This window comes from Mustela erminea, chromosome 15, assembly GCF_009829155.1.
Source record: "Mustela erminea isolate mMusErm1 chromosome 15, mMusErm1.Pri, whole genome shotgun sequence".
Lineage (NCBI taxonomy): Eukaryota > Metazoa > Chordata > Mammalia > Carnivora > Mustelidae > Mustela > Mustela erminea.
The window spans coordinates 9,548,366-9,570,676 of NC_045628.1; the positions used below are offsets into that span (position 1 = coordinate 9,548,366).

The window sequence follows — 22,311 nt, forward strand, 5'->3', positions numbered from 1 at the left end:
TTCAGCACTAGGGAAATCGTTGCTGTGTGGGACAGTTGATTCTTTCTGTCACTGCACAGCTAAATTTCTCCACCTTTACGGATCCATGTATACGACAGGCACTCTTCTAGACACCTGGAATATAGCAGTGATCACAGAAGTGACAATCACCACCTTCGCTTAGGCTCTATCTTGGTATCACTCTACTTATGTCTAATTTTCTTCTTCCAAATCTAGATTAAATAATTCCACTCTCTGTCTTCATGAAAGCCCCACAAATATTGCAAAACAACCAAATTCACCTGCTTCCGATCAGATGTTCTTTCACGTAGTTTCACCCAGGCCTGCCATGTCGGTCATTGCCTTCTCCACAGTCAGCGTCCCCTCACTGTGTGCTTTCAGTGAGTCATTGCGCTCTGTTGCTCTGAGTACACAAGGGTCTTCAACCAGAGCCAGGCTGCACGGTGCATGGAGAGGCAGGGACCCAGACCTCTGAGGCTTCAATCTCAGCTCCATCAGATCCTTCTGTTATCTTGGTGAGACACATAACCCCTCTGTGCCTTAGCTTGTTCATTTGTAAAGTGAAGATAAAAATGCCACCTACCTCAAAAGGTTGCTAGAGGATTAATGGGTCAATATAGATGAAGCACTTAGACTAGTTTCCAGCCCAACGTATGTGCTCAGGAGGTGACCACTCTTACTGTTCCTACTGTTAAAAGTAGTATTGGCCCTTTCTGTTCGTGCAGCCTCGACATTTCAAAACCCACATCCTATGTTGGCTTATGGATGCTGGAGATAATGGACGGCCATCTGCTTTGGCTACAAGGCTCTCTCAGTTCCTAGCAGAGAGCCTGGAATAAAGTAGATGTTCAAGAAATGTCTGCTGAATGAGTCATTTAAATACTGTAGCTTTTTTTTTTTAATTTATTTTTTATTTATTTTCAGAAAAACAGTATTCATTATTTTTTCACCACACCCAGTGCTCCATGCAATCTGTGCCCTCTATAATACCCACCACCTGGTACCCTGACCTCCCATCCACCCGTCAATTCAAACCCCTCAGATTGTTTTTTAGAGTCCATAGTCTCTCATGGTTCACCTCCCCTTCCAACTTCCCCCAACTCCCTTCTCCTCTCTAATACCCCATGTCTGCCATGCTATTTGTTATACTCCATAAATAAGTGAAACCATATGATAATGGTTGACTCTCTCTGCTTGACTTATTTCACTCAGCATAATCTCTTCCAGTCCCATCCATGTTGCTACAAAAGTTGGGTATTCATCCTTTCTGATGGAGGCGTAATACTCCGTAGTGTATATGGACCACATCTTCCTTATCCATTCGTCCGTTGAAGGGCATCTTGGTTCTTTCCACAGTTTGACGACAGTGGCCATTGCTGCTATAAACATTGGGGTACAGATGGCCCTTCTTTTCACAACATCTGTATCGTTGGAGTAAATACCCAGGAGTGCAATGGCAGGGTCATAGGGAAGTTCTATTTTAAATTTCTTCTCCAAAGAGGCTGCACCAACTTGCATTCCCACCAACAGTGTAAGAGGGTTCCCCTTTCTCCACATCCCCTCCAACACATGTTGTTTCCTGTCTTGTTAGTTTTGGCCATTCTAACTGGTGTAAGGTGATATCTCAATGTGGTTTTAATTTGAATCTCCCTGATGGCTAGTGATGATGAACATTTTTTCATGTGTCTGATAGCCATTTGTATGTCTTCATTGGAGAAGTTTCTGTTCATATCTTCTGCCCATTTTTTGATATGCTAGTCTGTTTTGTGTGTCTTGAGTTTGAGGAGTTCATTATAGATCCTAGATATCAACCTTTTGTCTGTACTGTCATTTGCAAATATCTTCTCCCATTCTGTGGGTTGCCTCTTTGTTTTTTTGACTGTTTCCTTTGCTGTGCAGAAGCTTTTGATTTTGATGAAGTCCCAAAAGTTTATTTTTGTTTTTGTTCCTTTGCCTTTGGCAACATATCTTGAAAGAAGTTGCTGTGGCTGATATCGAAGAGATTACTGCCTATGTTCTCCTCTAGGATTCTGATGGATTCCTGTTTCACATTGAGGTCTTTTATTCATTTTGAGTTTATCTTTGTGTACGGTGTAAGAGAACAGTCAAGTTTCAATACTGTAGCTTTTGAAAATACACTTAAGCAGAACATGAGAAGGATTTCTTCTCTTGTTTTTCAAGGTGAATTGATCTACTCCTATAGCTATATTGTGGAGTATTAGCAATTGATGTGCCATTAAGGATTCTTTGAAGAAATTGTTATGAAATGCCACTTATTTTAAGCCTTAATAAATAAAAATGGTAAGAGGCACCACTTTCTGATAAATTATGCAGAAGGTTTGAGTTTTCTATATACATAGACCTTGTCACAACTGAATTCTAAATCCAAGGCTAAATTCTGCATCACCCTTTATGGAATGTCCACATTGATTTCTAGGAGTTTCGTTTTGTTTTGTTTTCTTTTCTTTTCTCTTCATGACCTTTGGTTTAAATGTTTTCCCTCTCTAGTTGAAAGTGTCCACGTCCACTGTGATGAATAGGTAACTTTCAATGCCTTCATCCTGCTCCCTACCCTGCTGCTTTAGAAGTTCTAGACAGAGTGGCGTTGGTTTACAAAAGAGTTTATGGCTGTCCTCTCCTTCTAGAAGCAGCTGGAGGACAAATGTCTGAAGCAGAAACTTAGAAGGAAGCAGAGCTCAGATAGCTGCGCCTTCCTTAAATGAAGCAGCCTTACGGGACTTATCAGTATCGCCTTCAACTGTTCATACAGCCAGCTCCGCTCCTTGGGTGGAGGTCTCTACATAGCTATGGATGTGAACAGACAAAATAGGATTATACCTGCTTCAAAATACTGTTTCTCAAATGCATGATCCTCAGCTCTGGAGAAGGTATAGATCAGTCCTTGTCATGGGCAGCGATTTTCTGAAATTCAGCTACTGTCCTGATTATTTTCTTGGCATAGTACACTCAGGGAAATGTTTCCTGACCCTGAATCAAATGTATGTTAAAAAGTTAAACACATGTGGGTTTTTTTTTTCATGCATTTTCCAGTTTACTCCTTAACAATTTCTCTTAAGAAAGCTAATAAAACTATGCATCTACCATAGTTCTTGTTTACATGGTTAATGCTATACCATATATTTTTTGCAAATAACTTTCACTGAAAGCCTTTGGATACTTTAATTTCAATAGATGCCCTTGATTTCTTAACATCATACCTTTTTCATGCTAATCCTCAGTTTTAGTTAATGTAGTAACAGTTGGAGAGCAAATTAATATGACCTGCTATAAGTCCAATTGGCTGTGAAAATTCCATGAATGGGTCAAATACTAGTTTTCAGATTCCTTAATTTTAGGAAATCCTGTTTCTAGTTTCTGAAAGGAAAAGTGAATCATAGTTGTAGTGATTTAGCTGAGTATATTAAATTTAACATATGATACTCTAAGCCTTAGGACATATCCTCACTGATTTCCTGTATATTTGTTGCATAATTATTTTGAGAACAGAGCTGAAATTTCTGACTATAATTTTATATTTTTCTGTTTCTCCTTGAAGCTCCATTGATTTTTGCTGCATGTGGTTTAAACTCTGTCAGTTGATGCATAAACCTTCAGGATTCTTATGTATTAATGAACTGACTCCTTAATCATTATGAAATAATCTGTTTTTATCCACTGTTAGATTTTTTTATCCTGAAATCTCTTTTGTCCTTTACTAATATCGATTGATGTTTTTAACCTTTTGTTTTTATTTTTAATTACTCTACTAAGGTATAATTTTTGTAAAATTATCTGTACATATTTAAAATGTATAATTTTATGAGTTTGACAATCACACTGAAGATTGTGAATAAGTCCATCACCCCAAAAGTTTTCTTATGTCTCTTGACACTCCTAACCTCCTCCCCCTTGGGCCTTCCACCAATCTCCGAAGATGCAGATCCTGTTTTCGTCATTTTATATTTGTTTAAATTATAGAATATTGTATGAGCAGAATCATGTGACTTTTATTCAACACAATTATTTTGGAATCCGTCCATTTCGTTGCCTTTATCAATAGTTCATTCTCTGCTTTTTGCTGAGTAGTATTCCATCGTGTGGTTATACCACAGTCTGTTTATCATTCATCTTTGGAATAGATGATGGAATAGATGGGTTGTTTTCAGTTTGGGACTATTACAAATAATTACAAATAATCATTCACATTCAGTATTTGTATGAACATATGCTTTCACTTCTATTGAGTAAGTATCTAGGAAGGGAATGGCTGGGTTATGTTGGCAGGTTTATGGTGAACATTTTAAGAATCTGCAGCTTTCCAGAGTGGCTGGAGCCCTTTCTGTTCCTCCCATTAGTGTCTGTGGGTTCCCGTTTATCCACATCTTTGCCAACAACAGATATGGCATTCTTTTAAATTTTATTCTTCGAATATGTGTAACTCCAACCTGTTGCGGTTTTAAGTTTCACTTCCCCAGTGACTAGTGTGATGTTGTTCATCTTTTTGTGAACATCTTTTTCATCTACAAAATTCTCTGATAATATGCTCTATAGTTTTACGCATTTATCTTATTGGAATCTTTGTTTTCTTACTATTGGGCTTTAAGTCTTTATGTATTAGTGGATACAAGCTTTTTATTTGGTAAAAATTTTCACCCTGTCAATAACTTGTCTTTAAGTCTTTTAACAGTTTATTTTGAAGAAAGGATATTTATGAATTTTCATGCAGTTCACTTTATCAATGTTTTCTTCACTGGATCATGCATTTGGTGTCACATGTAAGAACAGAACAGGGTATATCATTCAAGGAGCTCAGGGAAAAATGAAAATGCAGGGTCTGTGCTTAAAAAAATTACTAATAATTTCAACATGGAATCAAAAGAGCATTAAACCAAATGTGGGGCCTTTCTAATATCATGAATGGTATAAATTCAGGTATGTGCAGTATATCTCTATTTTTCCCTTCTTATCTTATATTTGACTTTTACATGTATATCTCTTTAAAAGATATTGACTATTTAGCCAATAGTCAATATCTTTTAAAAAGATATAAATAACATCAATAACAACAAATGTGTGTATTGACTGGTGTGTTTACCATCACCAGTTCTTATTCCTTAGACTAGACCCTTATTTCTATCTGGTATCGTTTTCTTTGTTCCTGAATGCTTCCCCTCAACATTTCTTGTAAGGAAATCCATCTGACAATACATTCTTTCTCCTATGGGTGTCTAAAAACATCTTTATTTTACCTTTGTTTTTGAAAGACATGTTCACTGTTTTAGAATTTTAGGATACTTTTTTCTTTCAGTGCAGCAAAGATGTTGCTCCGTTGTCTTCTTGCTTCAATTGTTAAAAAAAAAAATCTGCTATCTTTCTTGTTTTTATTCTTCTGTATGTAATGTTTTTCCTGACTCTGGAGAAAAAAGAGATTGTCTCTTTATCACTGGTTTTGAGTACTTTCAGCAAGATGTGTCTTGATGTATTTTTGTCATTTTTCCTTTCTTCAGTTTGTTAAGCTCCTTGGATCTTTGGTTTTATACTTCAACAATTTGGAAGTTTTTCAGCCATTATTTCCTCAAATATTTTTCCTTCTTGTCCTCTTGACACTCTTCTGGATACTTCAATTAAATACGCATTTTGTTGCTTCAAGTTACTGCGCAGCTGACTGAAGCTTTGTTTGTTTGGATTTTTGTGGGGTTTTTTTTTGAGATTTTCTATTTTTATTTTATTTTATTTTATTTTATTTTATTTTATTTTATTTTATTTTATTTCTTTTCAGTGTTCCAAAATTCACTGTTTATGCACCACACCCAGTGCTCCATGGAATATGTGCCCTCCATAATACCCACCACCAGGCTCACCCAACCCTCCACCCTGTCCCCTCCAAAACCCTCAGCTTGTTTCTCAGAGTCCACTGTCTCTCATGGTTTTTCCGCCTCCGATTTCCCCCAATTCACATTTCCTTTCCTTCTCCTAATGTCCTTCATGATATTCCTTAGTTTCACAAGTAAGTAAAACCATATGATAATTGACTCTCTCTGCTTGACTTATTTTACTCAGCATAATCTCTTCCAGTCCCATTCATGCTGATACAAAAGTTGGGTATTCATCCTTTCTGATGGAGGCATAAATACTCCACTGTATAGATGGACCATATCTTCTTTATCTGTTCATCTGTTGAAGGGCATCTTGGTTCTTTCCACAGTTTGGCAACTATGGCCATTACTGCTATGAACATTGGGGTACATATGGCCCTTCTTTTCACTGCATCTGTATCTTTGGGTTAAACACCCAGTAGTGCAATTGCAAGGTCATAAAGTAGCTCTATTTTTAATTTCTTAAGGAATCCCCACACTGTTTTTCAAAGTGGTTGCACCAACTTGCATTCCCATCAACAGTGTATGAGGGTTCCCCTTTCTCCACATCCTCTCCAATACATGTTGTTTACTGTCTTGTTGATTTTGGCCATTCTAACTGGTATAAGGTGGTATCTCAATGTGGTTTTGATTTGAATCTCCCTGACGGCTCATGATGATGAACCTTTTTTCATGTGTTTGTTAGGCATTTGTATGTCTTCTTTGGAGAAGTGTCTGTTCATGTCTTTTGCCTATTTTTTGACTTGATTATCTTTTTTTTTTTTTTTTTTTTTTTTTTTTGAGTGTTGAGTTTGAGGAGTTCTTTATAAGTCTTGGATATCAGCCCTTTGTCTGTAGCGTCATTTGTGAATATCTTCTCCCGTACCGTGGGTTGTCTCTTTGTTTTGTTGACTATTTCTTTGCTGTGCAGAAGCTTTTGATCTTAATGAAGGCCCAAAAGTTCATTTTCCCTTTGTTTCCTTTGCCTTTGGAGACATATCTTGAAAGAAATTGTTTGGCTGATGTCGAAGAGGTTACTGCCAATGTTCACCTACAAGATTCTGATAGATTCCTGCCTCACATTGAGGTCTTTTATCCCTTTTGAGTTTATCTTTGTGTATGGTGTAAAAGAATGGTCAAGTTTCATTCTTCTATATGTAGCTGTCCAATTTTCCCAGCACCATTTATTGAAGAGACTGTCTTTTTTTCCACTGTATATTTTTTCCTGCTTTGTCAAAGATTATTTGACCATAGAGTTGAGGGTCCATATTTGGGCTCTCTACTCTGTTCCACTGGTCAATGTGTCTGTTTTTGTGCCAGGACCATGCTGTCTTTGTGATCACAGATTTGTAGTAAAGCTTGAAATCAGGCAACGTGATGCTCCCAGTTTTGTTTTTCTTGTTCAACATTTCCTTAGCAATTAGGAGTCTTTTCTGGTTCCATACAAATTTTAGGATTGTTTGTTCTAGCACTTTGAAAAATGCCGGTGGAATTTTGATCAGGTTGGCTTTGAAAATATAGATGGCTCTAGGAAGTATAGATACTTTAACAATGTTTATTCTTCCAATCCATAAGCATGGAATGCTCTTCCATCTTTTTGTGTCTTCTTTGATTTCTTTCATGAGTGTTCTGGAGTTCCTCGAGTGCAGATCCTTTACCTCTTTGGTTAGGTTTATTCCCAGGTATCTTATGGTTCTGGTGCTATAGTAAATGGAATCGATTCTCTAGTTTCCCTTTCTGTATTTTTATTGTTAATGTATAAGAAAGCAACTGATTTCTGTACACTGATTTTGTATCCTGCCATATTACTGAATTGCTGTATGAGTTCTAGTAGTTTGGGGGTGGAGTCTTTTGGGCTTTCCATATAAAGTATCATGTCATCTGTGAAAAGAGAGAGTTTAACTTCTTCATTGCCAATTTGAATACCTTTTACTTCTTTTTGTTGTCTGATTTCTGTTGCTAGGACTTCTAGTACTATGTTGAACAACAGTGGTGAGAGTGGACATCCTTGTCATGTTCCTTATCTCAAAGGGAAGACTGTCAGCTTTTCCTGTTTGTTTGTAATTATGTTTTCCCTATGAGCTGCATTTGGAACAATTTCTATTGCTATGTCTTCAAATTCATCCCTTGCATTTCTACAGTTCCTAATCTGAAAACAATCTCATCTCATGTATTTTTTTTTCCATTTTACAACTTGTGTTTTTCATCTATAGCAGTTCATTTTTTGGTCCTTACTATGTCTTTTATGTCTCTACTTAACTTTTTGAATTATGGAATACAGTTATAATGACTGCATGTCTTTGTCTAATATTCTAACATCTGGGGGAGTTCTAGGTCAGTTTGATTTATTCATTCTTCCCCTTGTTACAGGTTAAATCTCCCTCCTTCTTTCCATGCTGGTAATTTTTTATTTGATTTAAAATATTTTGAATTTTATTTTGTTGGGGGCTCAAAATTTTTATATTCCCATAAATATTCTTGAGTTTATTCTGGAATGCACTTATTTTCCTTTGAAAAGGTATACTCTTTTTGGTTATTGCTTTTACAATTGTTTATGGAGACTGAAGCTCTGCTCATTCTAGGGCTAATTTTTTTCTACTTTTGAGACAAGACCCTGCTTATACTCTGTTCAGTACCCCATGAATTATAAATTTTTGCTGTCTGACTGGTGGGAATAATCAGCATTTACAGTCCTGCATATTTTTGTGGCAGTTTTACCTCAGATACTTTCACATGGTTTTCCCCAGCCTGGGAAGTCACCTTACATAAATTGCAGATCAGTACAGAACTGAATTCTCATGTAAACTACAGATCTCAGAAGTTCTTTCTTCTAGAAGCTCTCTCTTCTCCAGTACTCTAGATACCATCTACATTGGTCTCCCCAGACTCTCAGCTCAATCTCTTCAATTTAGAAAGTCTACTGGGCTACCTTCCCTTCAACATGCTCTGGGATCTTTCTCAGGAAATAGGACTCACCTCATTTATTTCCCATCTGAAGGACTACTGTTTTTTATTCCCTAATGTCCAGTATCTTGCAAAATTCAATATGTCAATTTTTTATTGTTTCATGTGAAAGGGTAATTCTGGTCCTTGTTAAGATGTTGAAGTCACTCTTTAAAGAAAGTTTTCATAATTATTAAGCTCTTTCAGATTATGATTTATGGTTCACATAGCATTCATATTCTTTTTCAGTCCTATTTCCAACATTGAAATTTGTTCATTATAATAGTATGCGACTATAAAATATTAGCAAATGTTAATAGTACTCTTGGACCTTTGTTCCTCAAGCCATTCAGTTACATTTGATTAACCTCAAACTTTATGAAGAACATAGTGAGAGGCATGATTAATATTTATAATATACAATTATATTTTATCTTATAATTAGTATAGGATAGCTTTTTGGTTGAGCAGCATGAAGTGAAAGGATTATCACAGTAAAGAATGTGATTTTGTCCATTTAAGAGGCAAGTAAAAAATTTTTCCCCACTTTTTGCTATTTGGTGTGTGTGTGTATGTGTGTGTCATAATTGTGAAAAAAATCATAAATTCACTTTCCAACTTGTGAGTAGTTCAAGATGGCAGAGATTTAAGAATTCCAAAGGAGGTTTGTAGCAGTTTTTGCCAATAGTAGTTTTCTTAGTTAAAAAATCCTGTAATTAAGAAATAGAAGTTTATCATTGAACATTTGGAGACTTGTTGACTAAGCATGGAATATTCTGATATTTTAACTGGAGAGTACTTATTGCAAATATATTGCTAAGACTTTGAACACTTCTCTGAGATACTTATTTGAAAACAACATTAGGAACACAAATACCAAGTGTATATTTAGAATTAAAAAAATAGGGGTGCCTGGGTGTCTCAGTGGGTTAAATCCTCTGCCTTTGGCTCAGGTCGTGATCCCAGAGTCCTGATGGAGCCCCACATTCGGCTCTCTGCTCAGCAGGGAGCCTCTTCTCTTCCTCTCTCTCTGCCTACTTGTGATCTCTGTCTGTCAAATAAATAAATAAAATCTTAAAAAAAAAGAATTAAAAAAATATATGTCATTTAGATAGCAACTAAACTGAAGGATCTCTGATTCTACTCTTCCAACGATGACAATAGCATTTGAAAATTTAAGTAAAATGTTTAGCCATTTGCTTGGACATCTAGGAAACATTATGGTTTCAGTCAGCTAGTAGCATGATTGTTCCTGATACCTAGACTAATGTAAAGAAGTTGGTATAAAATACCCTCAAAGTAGTGTTAAGTTTCTTTTAGTATTTGATATCTTTGGTGAAGAGTCTGAACATAAATAATGTGTTCATATTTGTGAGTGCTGCCAATGCCACACAGAGTGACACATCAGCACACTGAATGAGACAGGGTATAGTGCTTCTTTGTATATGCACCTATGTGTTCTGGCCAGGAGGAAATGCAGTCATTCATAAATTAGGACTCCATGACAGAATATATTATCAACAAAGCTTTCTCTAGGTGTAATGATAATAATGATGACTTGAATCCCAAATGTTGTCACTGAAGGACACATATTTTTCTTTTAGACAAAGAAGACAGAGAGTATTCAAGGGAGGGGCAGAGGGAGAGAGAAAGTCTTAAGCAGGCCCCACGCCCAATGCAGAGTCCAATGAGGTCCTCAATTTCACGACTCTGAGATCAGGACCAGAACCAAAATCAGGAGTCATATGTCCAACTAACTGAGCCACCCAGGCACCCCACATCCTTTTCTTTTTAAAATACACACAAGAATTCTTATTGTCTTTTGCAATTATATAATTAATATTTATAATTTATTTTTTAAATACATAATTACAATTTAGAAGGAATAAGTTAAGAAACCAGAAAACACAATGTTTAATAATTATTCATCTTTGTAAGTGATGAATATAAAGGGAAAGTGTAGATCCAACATTTTTAGATTTTATTATCCAATGCTAATTATGTTGGGGCCATAAGAGGACCAATGTGTCTCTAATATGTTAGAATCTTGCAATTAGAGAACCTCTTTGAAAAACCGTATTGGAAGGGGATGCTTTCAACTGAGTTCTGAAGATATGCTTCTTATTTGGAGCTTGTAGACACTGGATATTCACAAAGCTAGGAAAGTTTAACCCTGGATTAGGGATCCCAAGAACCACTCTTAGTCTGTCTGTTCCTTGGAGCTGAGGGTCAAATATTGAGTAGGATAATATGGCATGCCTTCCCTTTAGTCAACTTCTCAAATATTTTCCCTAAGAAAAGGTTCTACCCACTGTTGTTTCCTTAATACACTTCATTAGGAGTGATTTTGCTGAGGGAGGCAAAATAGTTTTGGAAAACAATTTTTCAAAAAATTATTGGTGTTTCCATTTCAAAACACACATTTATCTTTATTCCAAGCATACCCTGCTCCTCCAATTCTTAAATAAGATACACAAAATAAATCTTGCCTTGAATATAATTTAGGGCTTATATATAGATTCTTTTAAAGACAAAATGAATTCAGTCATTAGATATTTGTTGAAGGGCTTCTCTGTGCAAAGCATAGTGATAGGCTACTTTAAATAACATATGATGCAAAGTAGCAAGGGATTTATAATGTATTTACAGGACGGGAAGACACAAAAACCCAGTAATTTCAGACATGACTAATTGGCACAAAACCATACTATATGTTTTTCCTTACCCCTCCGAGTAGATAGCAAGCTCTTTGAGGGCAAAAACTGTTTTGTTTGTTTGTTTGTTTGTTTGTTTTTATGTGAGATTCTATCTCTAGTACCTACAAGCATAAGGTTCTGGTAGGCAGAGGTGGAGAGTGTGTTCTAGGCTGTAGAATCAACAGTTAAAATTGAACGGACATAGTAATGCATTGGATTGGGTGGTAGATTAGGGGACCACTCTGAAATAGCTGAAACAAGGTTCCTAGAAGGATAGGCCCTTGAGGTAGTATGAGGGCAATTTCCAGAGGAAATTGAATGCTATCCTTAGGATGGCATTAACAAAAAGATAGAGCAGGTTTCACATACCTTTAGTTTATTCATCATTTTACTAGTGTCCTCTCCCCACTTTTATTCTTAGCCCTTTGGAAAAGTTCCTGATATGATTTATTTTTATGGCTGAATTATATGATAATTTATGGCTTTGGGTAAATTATTCACAATGCTATATTCTGCTACTAGGAGTGCCAAAATTTAATTAGATCTGCCACGGAAATGTCTATTCCAAAAGTGGCTTTTTACCCTGTAAAAAAACATGTGATTTTTCCATAGCTAATAGAGGAGTGACACTTAAGAACCTGCACTGATAGCCAACTTGTACCGAGATTTATGTGTAGAAAAACATGGTATGTGCGATGTATATACATTTTTATATTTGCTATATAAAAACACATGCCATATTGTGCATTTTTTCAATTTAAATAATGATTAAAAATATATCCATCATTCTAAGGATTATCCCGATTTCTCTTTTGTCAGTCTGCACATTGCATGAAAACAATTTGTGACAGTGATTGACTTAAATGAACCCACTTCTGAGAGAGGGATTGTTTTAATTAAAATTGTTGGGTATTTTTTCTTATATCTGAAGGCATTTGAACTGATTTGCATTTCTTTCAGTTTTGAGTGTTGAGGCTAATATATCATGAAACATTTTTTTCTTGAAATGCATGCACATTAGCTTTCATTATTTCTATTTTAATTAATGTCAGAGAACATAGTACAGAGTTTCAGACAAGGAGTATCCTCAAAATATTTTTAGTAGAATGTCAAGTAAAGTATGTTATATAGTAAGCATAACAAAAGAGAAAATACAAGGAAAAAGGGTAATTAAGACAAAGTTTTCATATTTTCTTAAGCAGAGTAAATATTCTGAATACGTAAGTATTTTAAGAAAGAATAAAGAACTCTAACAGTTTTATGAGTTGAAAAATATTTTTGCATTTTTATATGGCTAGCTAAAAATAGGCAAGTGATTTCAGATACTTATTTTCCTTCAGTTATTAATTGAGAATCAAGACTGTGGAGATTGTCCTCTACACAGTAGATCCAGTAACTTAGTCATACCTTTGCCTGACCACATATAATTGATATGGTTGTCTTCTCAGGAAAATTGTTTCATTTTCTTTTGTTTTGTATTATGATTATTTAGCTTCGTACTTCTGGACTTCGAGGAAAGATTTTGTTTTCTTCTGTTTTAATTATTTGAAAGAGTGACCTCAAGCTATAAATGGCCCCATTACACAATGGCCAGTTTTATAAGTGAGGATCATAGTGAAGGTTTTGTGGGTATGTGACTAAACACAAAGAGAAACTAATATGTGGAATCCTTGAAAATTTGGGGCACCAATTAATCTACAACAGTAATATGCATTAGGTTATTTGCATATATGTATGCAATATCGTTTGCAAGTATGTATGAAATGTTATCTTTACACATTCTTTGCCAAAAGGCATTATTATTAAATCTGCATTTTCATTATAAAATTATACAAGAGCTTTTAAATAATAAAATGTTGAGAAATATATATTCTAGTAACCAACAAAATATATTTATTTTATACATTTTGATGTATTCTTTCCCATATTTTCTCCCATGGATAATATTTTTTACATAGTCATGCTCATGTGATATATACATATGTCAGTACAAAAAAGTTTATAACACTGAAGACTTATTTGTAAGTTAGAAATCTAGCAAGTACAATTAGTTTTAGACAATTTTTAGACTTTATTGCCATCCTGGATTTCTTGTTTTTGCAAGTTTTTATTAGCAATATATGAAATTACTAGATAAATTACACTCTAACACAGTCAACATTCATTCAAAAAACATATGTTGCCCAGCTCCTATTTATCTAGACCCTAGAGATGTAATGGTGAGCAATATCATACATTTCGATTTTCTTCACGAAACTTACAGTAGAGTTTGGAAACAGATGTCAATCATACTATTGCACAAACAAACATGAAATTCAAATCATGAATTATAAAGCAAAACACTAACACTTGTTAACTTGCATGATGGGTGCATAGATGTAGGTTGTATTATTTCCTGTAACTTTTACTGTAGTAAAATCATTTCAAAATGGAGAATTTTGATATTTTAAAAATGAGTAATGCTTATGAAGAATGCTGCCATGGAAGTGTTCAGGGGAGGAATCTGAACTCATCTGAGGGGTCAGAAAAGTGCCTCAGAGGAAGAGTTGATGGAGCTGAACTTGAGAAGGAGGAAATGGAGTTAAGTGTGCCAAGATGAATGCATGTGGGTGTCTGTGCACAGAAGGGCAAGAAGGCATCTTTATGCAGGTGTGCTTAGGTAAAGGGGACATGGAAGATGTGAGAGATAATGGGATATTTGCAGACAGCCCCCAGGGACCCAGGCTGGGCTACGAGCAGAGGTTGGCATGGAGCAGTTTCAAACCAGGCAGGTCAGGTAAGATGGGGCCCCACTGCTGTGGGGCGTGTGAGTGATTCACTGCATGTTGCTGGATCTGCTGGATTGGAACAAGCGCACTGCCCATGGGATGACCACCTAGGAGAGGCCAGGAAGGGCTGCAGTGCGTCCCGTGGTGAAGCTAGAACAGGGGAAAGGGAGGGAGATTGTGAAGACAGAATCTGCAGGAATCAGGCAACTGTTCAGTGGAATGACAAAAGCAAGTGCGGTGTGGATGTGAGTGGCTGAGACAGTTCACATGAGTCTCCTAGTCAAGGCTACGAGTACCTTCTGGAGAAGGACACTAGACGAGTTTAAGCCTACAGGATTAGATCTGCAACCTCGGTGAGGATTGCACCGGTGGAGATTTATTGGAGATGTGGCCAACGACAAAGTGGGGCAGATAGTAGAAGAGATTTTCAAGCACTTTGATTCCAACTTCATGTTGTCTTAAATCACAGATCCAGCTCCAAGTGTGCAGGATTTGGGTTAGATACAGCCATGGTTAATCTTTAAAAACCTAGTTTAAGAGAAAAAAAAAAAAAAAAGATTGGTTTGCATTTTATTTTAGGCTTTTTTAAAGTTATAGTCAATTGTTCAACTTCCAGAGGCCACCTAGTTTAGTGGTTATGGTGGCAGGATCCTGTTCAACCCCCAGCTGGGCACTTATCGGCTTTATGCTTGTCAATGACTCCATCTTTCTGTCTCCGTTTCCTCCTCTTCAAAGTGGGCTTCCCGTTAAGTAATTTGTGATGAGTTCAATGAGTTAATCCTGCGATGTACTAAGAACAGTGCCTGGCACCCGAGAAGAGCACAATGCTATTATGGTTTCTAAAGAGAAGACATCAAAGAATGTGAAACTTGATACATGGATACCAATTTCATCTCGTTCCTTTGAAATTTAGTGAGAATTCAAAAACACAGTTTTGAATTTAGCTTATACTTGCTTATCAGAAATCAGGTGTCATGACGAAGAGCTCACCTGGTCTTATGTCCTCTAGTTTCATCCATGTTGTCACAAATGACACAATTTCCCTCTTTTTAAAGCTGAATAATATTCTGTTGTATATAGATACCTCATTTTCTTTATCCATTCAGTCACTAATGGACACTTGGTTGTTTCTGCATCTTGGCTAATGTGAATAATGCTGTAGTGAATATGGGAGTGTAGATATCTCTTCAAAACCCTGATTTCACTTCCTTCGGCTGTGTAACCAGAAGTGGGATTGTTGGATCAGTTGAATGTGGTAGTTCAATTTTTAATTTTTTGAGGAAACCCATACTATTTCAACAATGGCTGCACCAATTTGCATTCCCACCAACAACGCACAAGGATTCCCTTTCTCCACATCCTTACCGATACCTGTTATCCCTTGTCTTTTTGATCGTAGAAAAGGAAAAAAAAAAAATGTTCTTTTTGTTAAAGTGTGAGGGAGCTTGTGGGGGTTGTATGTCTTGTACTGCCTTGCCTGACCTACTTAATTCAGGTCTAGAAGATGTAGTAAGCTAAAATGTTGAATTTAAAAGTAAGTCATTCAGAACATAAAGGTTTTACAGAAGAATCATAAATCTCCGAAATCCTCTGTATGTCATCATGACAATTAAGAACCTGCCTTTTTACCTTTGCTCTCTTCTTTTCCATGCCACTTATTTTCAGTGATGAGCATAAATACATTGCAGCATAAATAAGAAAAGAAGTCCTTGATACTTAGAGTCAGTAGCCCAATTTTACTGAGAAATGGGTGGACTAAGGCACAAGGCTAATTTTCCCACTAATGCACACCTTAAAATTGTGTGTGAATTTTAAAGGTATATATTACAGAATAAGGAACAAATGTCACATAATCCCAATAATCACTCATATTTTTTTTTTAATCCTTGTCTTCTAGAAGCATCTACCTTCTATTATATTTAGTCAGACTGATGTGATGCTGTGGTGTTCATGCATTATTCCCCAGATTTTCTTCATTCTCATATGAACTTCAAAGAAAATCTGTGTACCATAAGGTTATTTTTGAAATTATTAGTTCTATCATATGTACGTGACAGTAGATATTGACATTCTCTTTAATTTTTTGAGCATTAAACAAAAAGCTAAGGGTATTCTGGTTTAGAACAACATTTTTTTTTTTTTTGGCATGTGTATTTTTTTGTTTTTACCTGTTGGCTAATCCACAAATTTTCTGTCAATTACAAGATGGTCGACTTCATTGTTCTGTACCAATCTACTGTTTTGATAGCATGATCTGATCACATTTGCAAGTCCCGTTCAGCAGTAGTGAAGAGGTGCCAGTTGCCATGGTGAGGACTACGATGTCCAATATCAAATCCAGTCATGACATGAGGATAACCTTTGAAAAGCCATATGTAAATATTTATTTTCAAAGGTACAACTGGCCCTTTGTAAAGCCTGAGTCACTCCACTGGTTATCTTTTCAATGCATCAAATAAGAAGTCTGTTACCATATAATTTCCCTTTTCATTTTAATAAACTCCCACTGTACTCTATCGTTGGCCTTTTTGGTTAAGAATCAAATCAAATAATTTCACTCTCCTTTTTAGATATACATCAGTTTAATATGTCTAATTTGTCTGGATCATGGTCACAGAGATGATCTCATAGCAAAGGTTCGTTGTTGTGTCTTACCCTGAACTTAGAAATCAACTTTCTCATTTTTCTATGGGTCATGCATAAGTACCAGATGCTCCCATGCCAGTGACAGTGACCCTTTAGACATCAAAGAAACATTCTCCATAATGAGGTTTTTCTTCCTAAGAATGCATATCAAAATGCTAGTTTGATTTAAAAAAAAAAAATACAGGTTTTTCACCTTTTGGGATTACTGGTCAAATTAAATAAAAAAGAAAAATCCATTAAAAAGCCTTATTAAAGGCTTCTTAGAACCAGAAGTTTGCAAAACTCTTGTATGGCCATCCTGAATGATATTCAACTAATTAGTTCAGGATTTAACTAAAATTACACCAATAGATTTGGTAGCTTAATTGTTCTAATTAATCATTTAAATCCACATGTTAGTTTTATAAAATGACCCATTTTCTGCAGCTGACACATGCAACTTCTGACCTTCTATGATTAGTATGTGCCAGGTTTGATAAATACAGAGGAATCTGGGAGACACAGAATCAAAGGTGCTACTTCTATCAAATGCCCTCTTCTGAAAAAGAAAAAAAAAAAAAAAGAATCAGAAAAAGAAATAAGAAACTCTGTTGTGACACATTGTGAGGCTTATGATAACTATGTTTGCCTTTCAGATCCCCAGCTCAAGGGTATAGTGACCAGGTTATATTGCAGGCAAGGCTACTACTTGCAAATGCACCCCGATGGAGCTCTCGATGGAACGAAGGATGACAGCACTAATTCTAGTAAGTGACGACCTCAGGCCTCCCGTTAACACAGTCGGGAGAACATACACTGCTACATAAATGACTGCCTAAGCTACCTTTACAAATACCTGTTACGTTGGTTCATTTTTGGGAATGTTACACACTAGAAGGCCATCCACCGTTTTACTGAGACCATGTGGATGAAAACATGAGCAGAGCAACACACAAAGCCTGTCATTTTAAGATAATCCGTTTCTCTCTCTCTCTCTCTTTTTTTTTTTTTCTCAAAACAATTGGCAGATCCAGCATTGTTGTTACTTTCATCTCATTAAAGTCAAGTAAGTACACTAGTGCATTTGGATGAAAGACGAATCCATGTTTACCTTGGAAATATTTTTATCAAACCTGTAGCTTTTTAATGATAATTGTGGAAATTAAAGAGCTATAAGGATTAGTTGTTTCAAAGAATAGAAATGTCATATTTCAAATGTGTCTTCAACAAGAAAAGATAGTATCTTTTTTAGAGAGAGGACATGAAGGCTCTGTGCGTTTAAATACATTGTACAAAATGTTTCACTACTTTACAGAACTGGGCCTCTGATGATTTGTCTTTAATTGAAAAACCACTGACCCTCCATTGTATTAGTGTCTGTCTTCATTTTACTATTTTTTAATATATAACTTTTCTTTGTATTTTCATTCTGGTGTCCCTCTTTATTCAATTGTCTGTGTGTTCCTTTCCCATTTCCTGTTTATACTGGCATTAGATTCCTTTTAATTTAGCATGTCAGTTCTAAAATAGACACCTTCTACTGCTCAGGAGAATCAATGAAAAGCAAAACTGATTTTATTGGAAATACTTATTCACATATTACTAGTGGATCAGGAATGGATATGAATCTTTTAAACCATTTAGCATTTACCCTTCATTTACAGAGCATCATTCCATGAAAAGAAGGGAGGATTTGAATACACAAATTATGGGCACTTTCTGTTTTCAATTCTAGTAATCAAATTTTCAATAGCATGAAGAATAACTAATAACACAAAGTAGACTTCCTTTGCATTTGGTGTCCCTCTGTGTAATGTCAGTATTTTCCAGCCATTGTGTTTACTTTTTAGACTTTGGACTTTACTTCATTTAAAATTTTTCTTTCAACTTTAAATTTTTCCTGTCTGTCTGTGTTTTTCTCCTTTTCAATTTCTAATCTTTTTCTCTCTTTGTGTCTATTATGTTGCCCTTTTGTCCTTTTAAACTTTTCTCTATCATATTTGTTCATTGATTCTTTGTCACTGTTATTTCCTCCTATTTAAAGAAAGAGAAGGTAAAGCAATTCAAGCACAAGGAAGAAAGAGAAGTTATTTTTACTCATAAAACTGATGTCAACCATTGGTTACTTGGGATTTTGCCATTAGGTTGAACTTTTTGAAAGTGTAAGGACTTGACCATCTTTGATCAATAAAAGATGTCAGTTTCTTCTGGTTCAAAATAATACATGTATGTCTGCTCATTTTCTTCTATCTTGAACTCCTTATCCATTCTTTGACAAAAGGCATTCTCTTTTTCTTATGTCTTAGACTTGTGGGGTTATGGACTCTCGAGATTCACAAGTTCTGATATCTTCAGTGGTCTCTGATTTCCTTCAGCAAAAGTCCGACTGAGAGTGAGGACTAGTTTTCCATAACTCTGATACCTGCAAGAATTAGGAAATTCTGACCTAGAGGTTAAGGCCATCCCTTATGACAAAGTTTTCAAGAAAGGAAATAAACCATAGCTATATAAAATGCTGTTTAGTTGGACTTCTCAGAAAAATAATTTCTTTCAAAGATTTTATGCATTTCTTTTCTACCTTCTTCTTTGTTTTTTTGTAATGCCAAACAAGTTGGTTGTTTTAAATGATAGAAATCAATACTGAATTAAGAAGTGTTAGGTAGATGCTGTCTTCTACAGCATATTGCTTCAGCACTGGATCAGCAGCACAGTATTTTCTAAACTGTGAATGTGCAGATGTAGACATCATACGCACACACATTGTGTCTGGTTATCTGAACCATATTCAATACTACACTGGACAGCTGAGACCCTGAAAGAGATACAACCTTCTGTTCTCTAAATGTGTAAGGCGTCTTTTCTCCTGCTATGTAACCGTATTAGAAGGAACAGGAATCTTGGAGCCACACTTGGAATCCTCTCTCATCCCCCTTAAATGCTGGTGAAGAATGAAGCGGGAGCAGCAGCTCCTGTGTCCGAGCAAACCAGAACCAAATGGTAGTGCTCGCACTCAAGGGCCACTATGGGCCGCAGCTGCTTTTCTTACAAGTTACACTGCACTTTCTGTGCACATTTAGCTCATTAGGTTAGTTTTATTACCATTTCAACAGTTGCGAAGACCTAGCAAAGAGAGCAAAACAAGGTGAGGTAGAGATTCACTTCTCAAAAGGCTATAAACATTGCATGACCCTAAAATTTAATAAAACATGGCAGGAATACAACAGCTTTATAAAAAGCCACAGGAGTTACTAATTAACTCTACTTTTGGGTACCATCACCTTTGCAATTGAAAAACACAGCTTTTTTTTAGGTGGGATTTAAGATCATTTCCTTTTCTCTGGTTCATTATAGCAGTCTTATGAGTCTTGAGAAAACCATAAACTGTGAACAATATTCTGTAAAAGGGGGGGGGCAATAAAAATGCTGGCAGCCAGGTCCTCATGGGGACATTGCCCTTTGGTTTGCATTAGGGTGTGATGTAGTAATTCATGCATGTGTTTTAGATTTTTGATAATTCTTTGAATACAAAATAAGAATTAGTCATCTATAAGTAGGAAAAAAAAAAAGAGAGAGAGAGAAATGCCCTAAGAGTCACCATGATGCCACAGTAGAGGTTACAAACACCAAAACTGAGGATTGAACCTTCAAATCTTCGTGATTTGAGTTGGACTCATTTCCCACAGCTAAACATGAGCTTATTAAGAACTAGGTATTGTCAGAACCACCCTACGAAGCTGCCTTTTGTCAAAATTTTCAGATGATTTGAGAAGAGAGAGACAGGCCAGCAGGCAGGTGAGCCTAGCACTAAAGTCCTCCCTGGGTTTTCCAGCCTGAGATCTAGAAATTTCTGGGAGGAAAAATGGTAAGACGATGGTTGATGATGGACGATTGGTCCAAATAGAGAAGATACTGTAGCAACTTGATCGCTTCTTATTAGCTTCCATGTGCCCTAGAAAGATCTTTCACAGAAAGAAATGAGCCCCCAGATTACTTCATCAGCAGATTCATTTTCAGGGGTGTATCTGTTTAAAACCCATACAGCTTCCCATCTATCTGCTAAAGTTAGCCTTACCACGAACTATGGCATTTGATTAAGAGGTGATTTTCTTTCCCCCCAGTTGTTTTGGGGATGCCACGAGGTTTTCCTGCACTTAAATTTAATCATTCCCATTACCAGACTTAATAAATGCTCTATGTGGAATATGACTATAGAAATATCAATATGCCAGTAACTATAGCAATATTAAAACCTCACATGCACCAAGATCTCTCACCTTAGAAATTCCTACCTGATAATTTGATGTGTAAAAATTGCCCATCACTCACAGGGACCACCAACCCACAGGGCTTGGGTTGGTGATTTTCACTCTGGCTGTCCTTTAGGGTCATTTGAGGAACTTTTTTTAAAAAGTTAAAAAAAAAAAAAAAACTCCTTATGCCCTAAACCCCAACCTCTCTTCCAGAGATTTTTATTTAATTTAATTAGTCCGCAGTTGGGCAGGGTTGTCCTCTCTTATGAATACAGCTAGTTTTAAAGTATAGCCGGGATTGAAAATCACTATTATGTGGAAAACTAGAATGTCCCACGGAACGAACAAAGTATCATGAACGTTTTATTGTTCTGACTTCCCTAGACTTTGTGACATGGCTTTATAATTACATAAAATACAAAAGGAATAGAAAAATAAAATGATGCCTCAATTAATGTTTTAATTAACACCATGAATTCTTTATGGTCAGCTCTGAACAGACTTCCACAGGAAGTAGTTATATGGGTTCACTTTGTATTATCATTCTGTAAATGATAACAACTGACATTTTATAATTCAGGTCCCAACCAAATTCCTAAGGAAAATGTATTTTTTATATGATCATTTTAGACTATCATCTATAATTTTTCTCTTTCCTATACCACATTATTTTGGTTACTTCATATGTTCTTACTTTCCAGAATTATAACATCTGGCTTATATCAAATATATGGCACCTATAAGTACTATTAAGAGTATATAAAGATGAGAATAATTAAGTTTGAATGGTTAAGTTAGAATGGTTTTCAAGGACAGTCGTGTAATTGTGATTTTTTTTCTCTAAAACTTTTGTGTATCAATCAGAAATTGTTCTATGGTGCCCATCCTTTCCAAATAAGGAAGATGGGACAGTCTAGGAGTTCTGGCCAAGAAGGGAATTGGCCAGGGGACTCTCCCAAGAAGAAGGAATATTGAATTACAATGACACAAGTACCTCATAACTGCTCAATGATTCCCACTCCTGTTTACTGTTTTACAAATAGAAGTGAGCAAGCATAAACCTCATTCTTCTATAACATAAGCCCCTAGAATCCCATGGAAGATGGCTCAATATTAGTTTGCATCATGAAAGCTAATATCCACTGAACCATAGACACTCCTCTGAGTATTCCTG

General features: G+C 36.0%; 1 protein-coding gene across 4 annotated transcripts in view; it reads left to right on the forward strand.

Annotated features, from left to right (window-relative positions):
- Positions 1 to 22,311, forward strand: part of FGF14 (fibroblast growth factor 14) — a 595,595-nt gene that overhangs the window by 452,464 nt on the left and 120,820 nt on the right. For 3 of the 4 annotated variants that reach the window (XM_032315400.1, XM_032315403.1, XM_032315401.1), the window contains one exon: positions 17,544 to 17,654. In XM_032315400.1, coding sequence (XP_032171291.1) covers positions 17,544 to 17,654 — 111 coding nt within the window. Of the gene's footprint in view, positions 1 to 925; positions 932 to 10,445; positions 10,451 to 12,144; positions 12,152 to 17,543; positions 17,655 to 22,311 lie in introns of those variants that run through there. The other variant, XM_032315402.1, reaches the window with a different exon arrangement.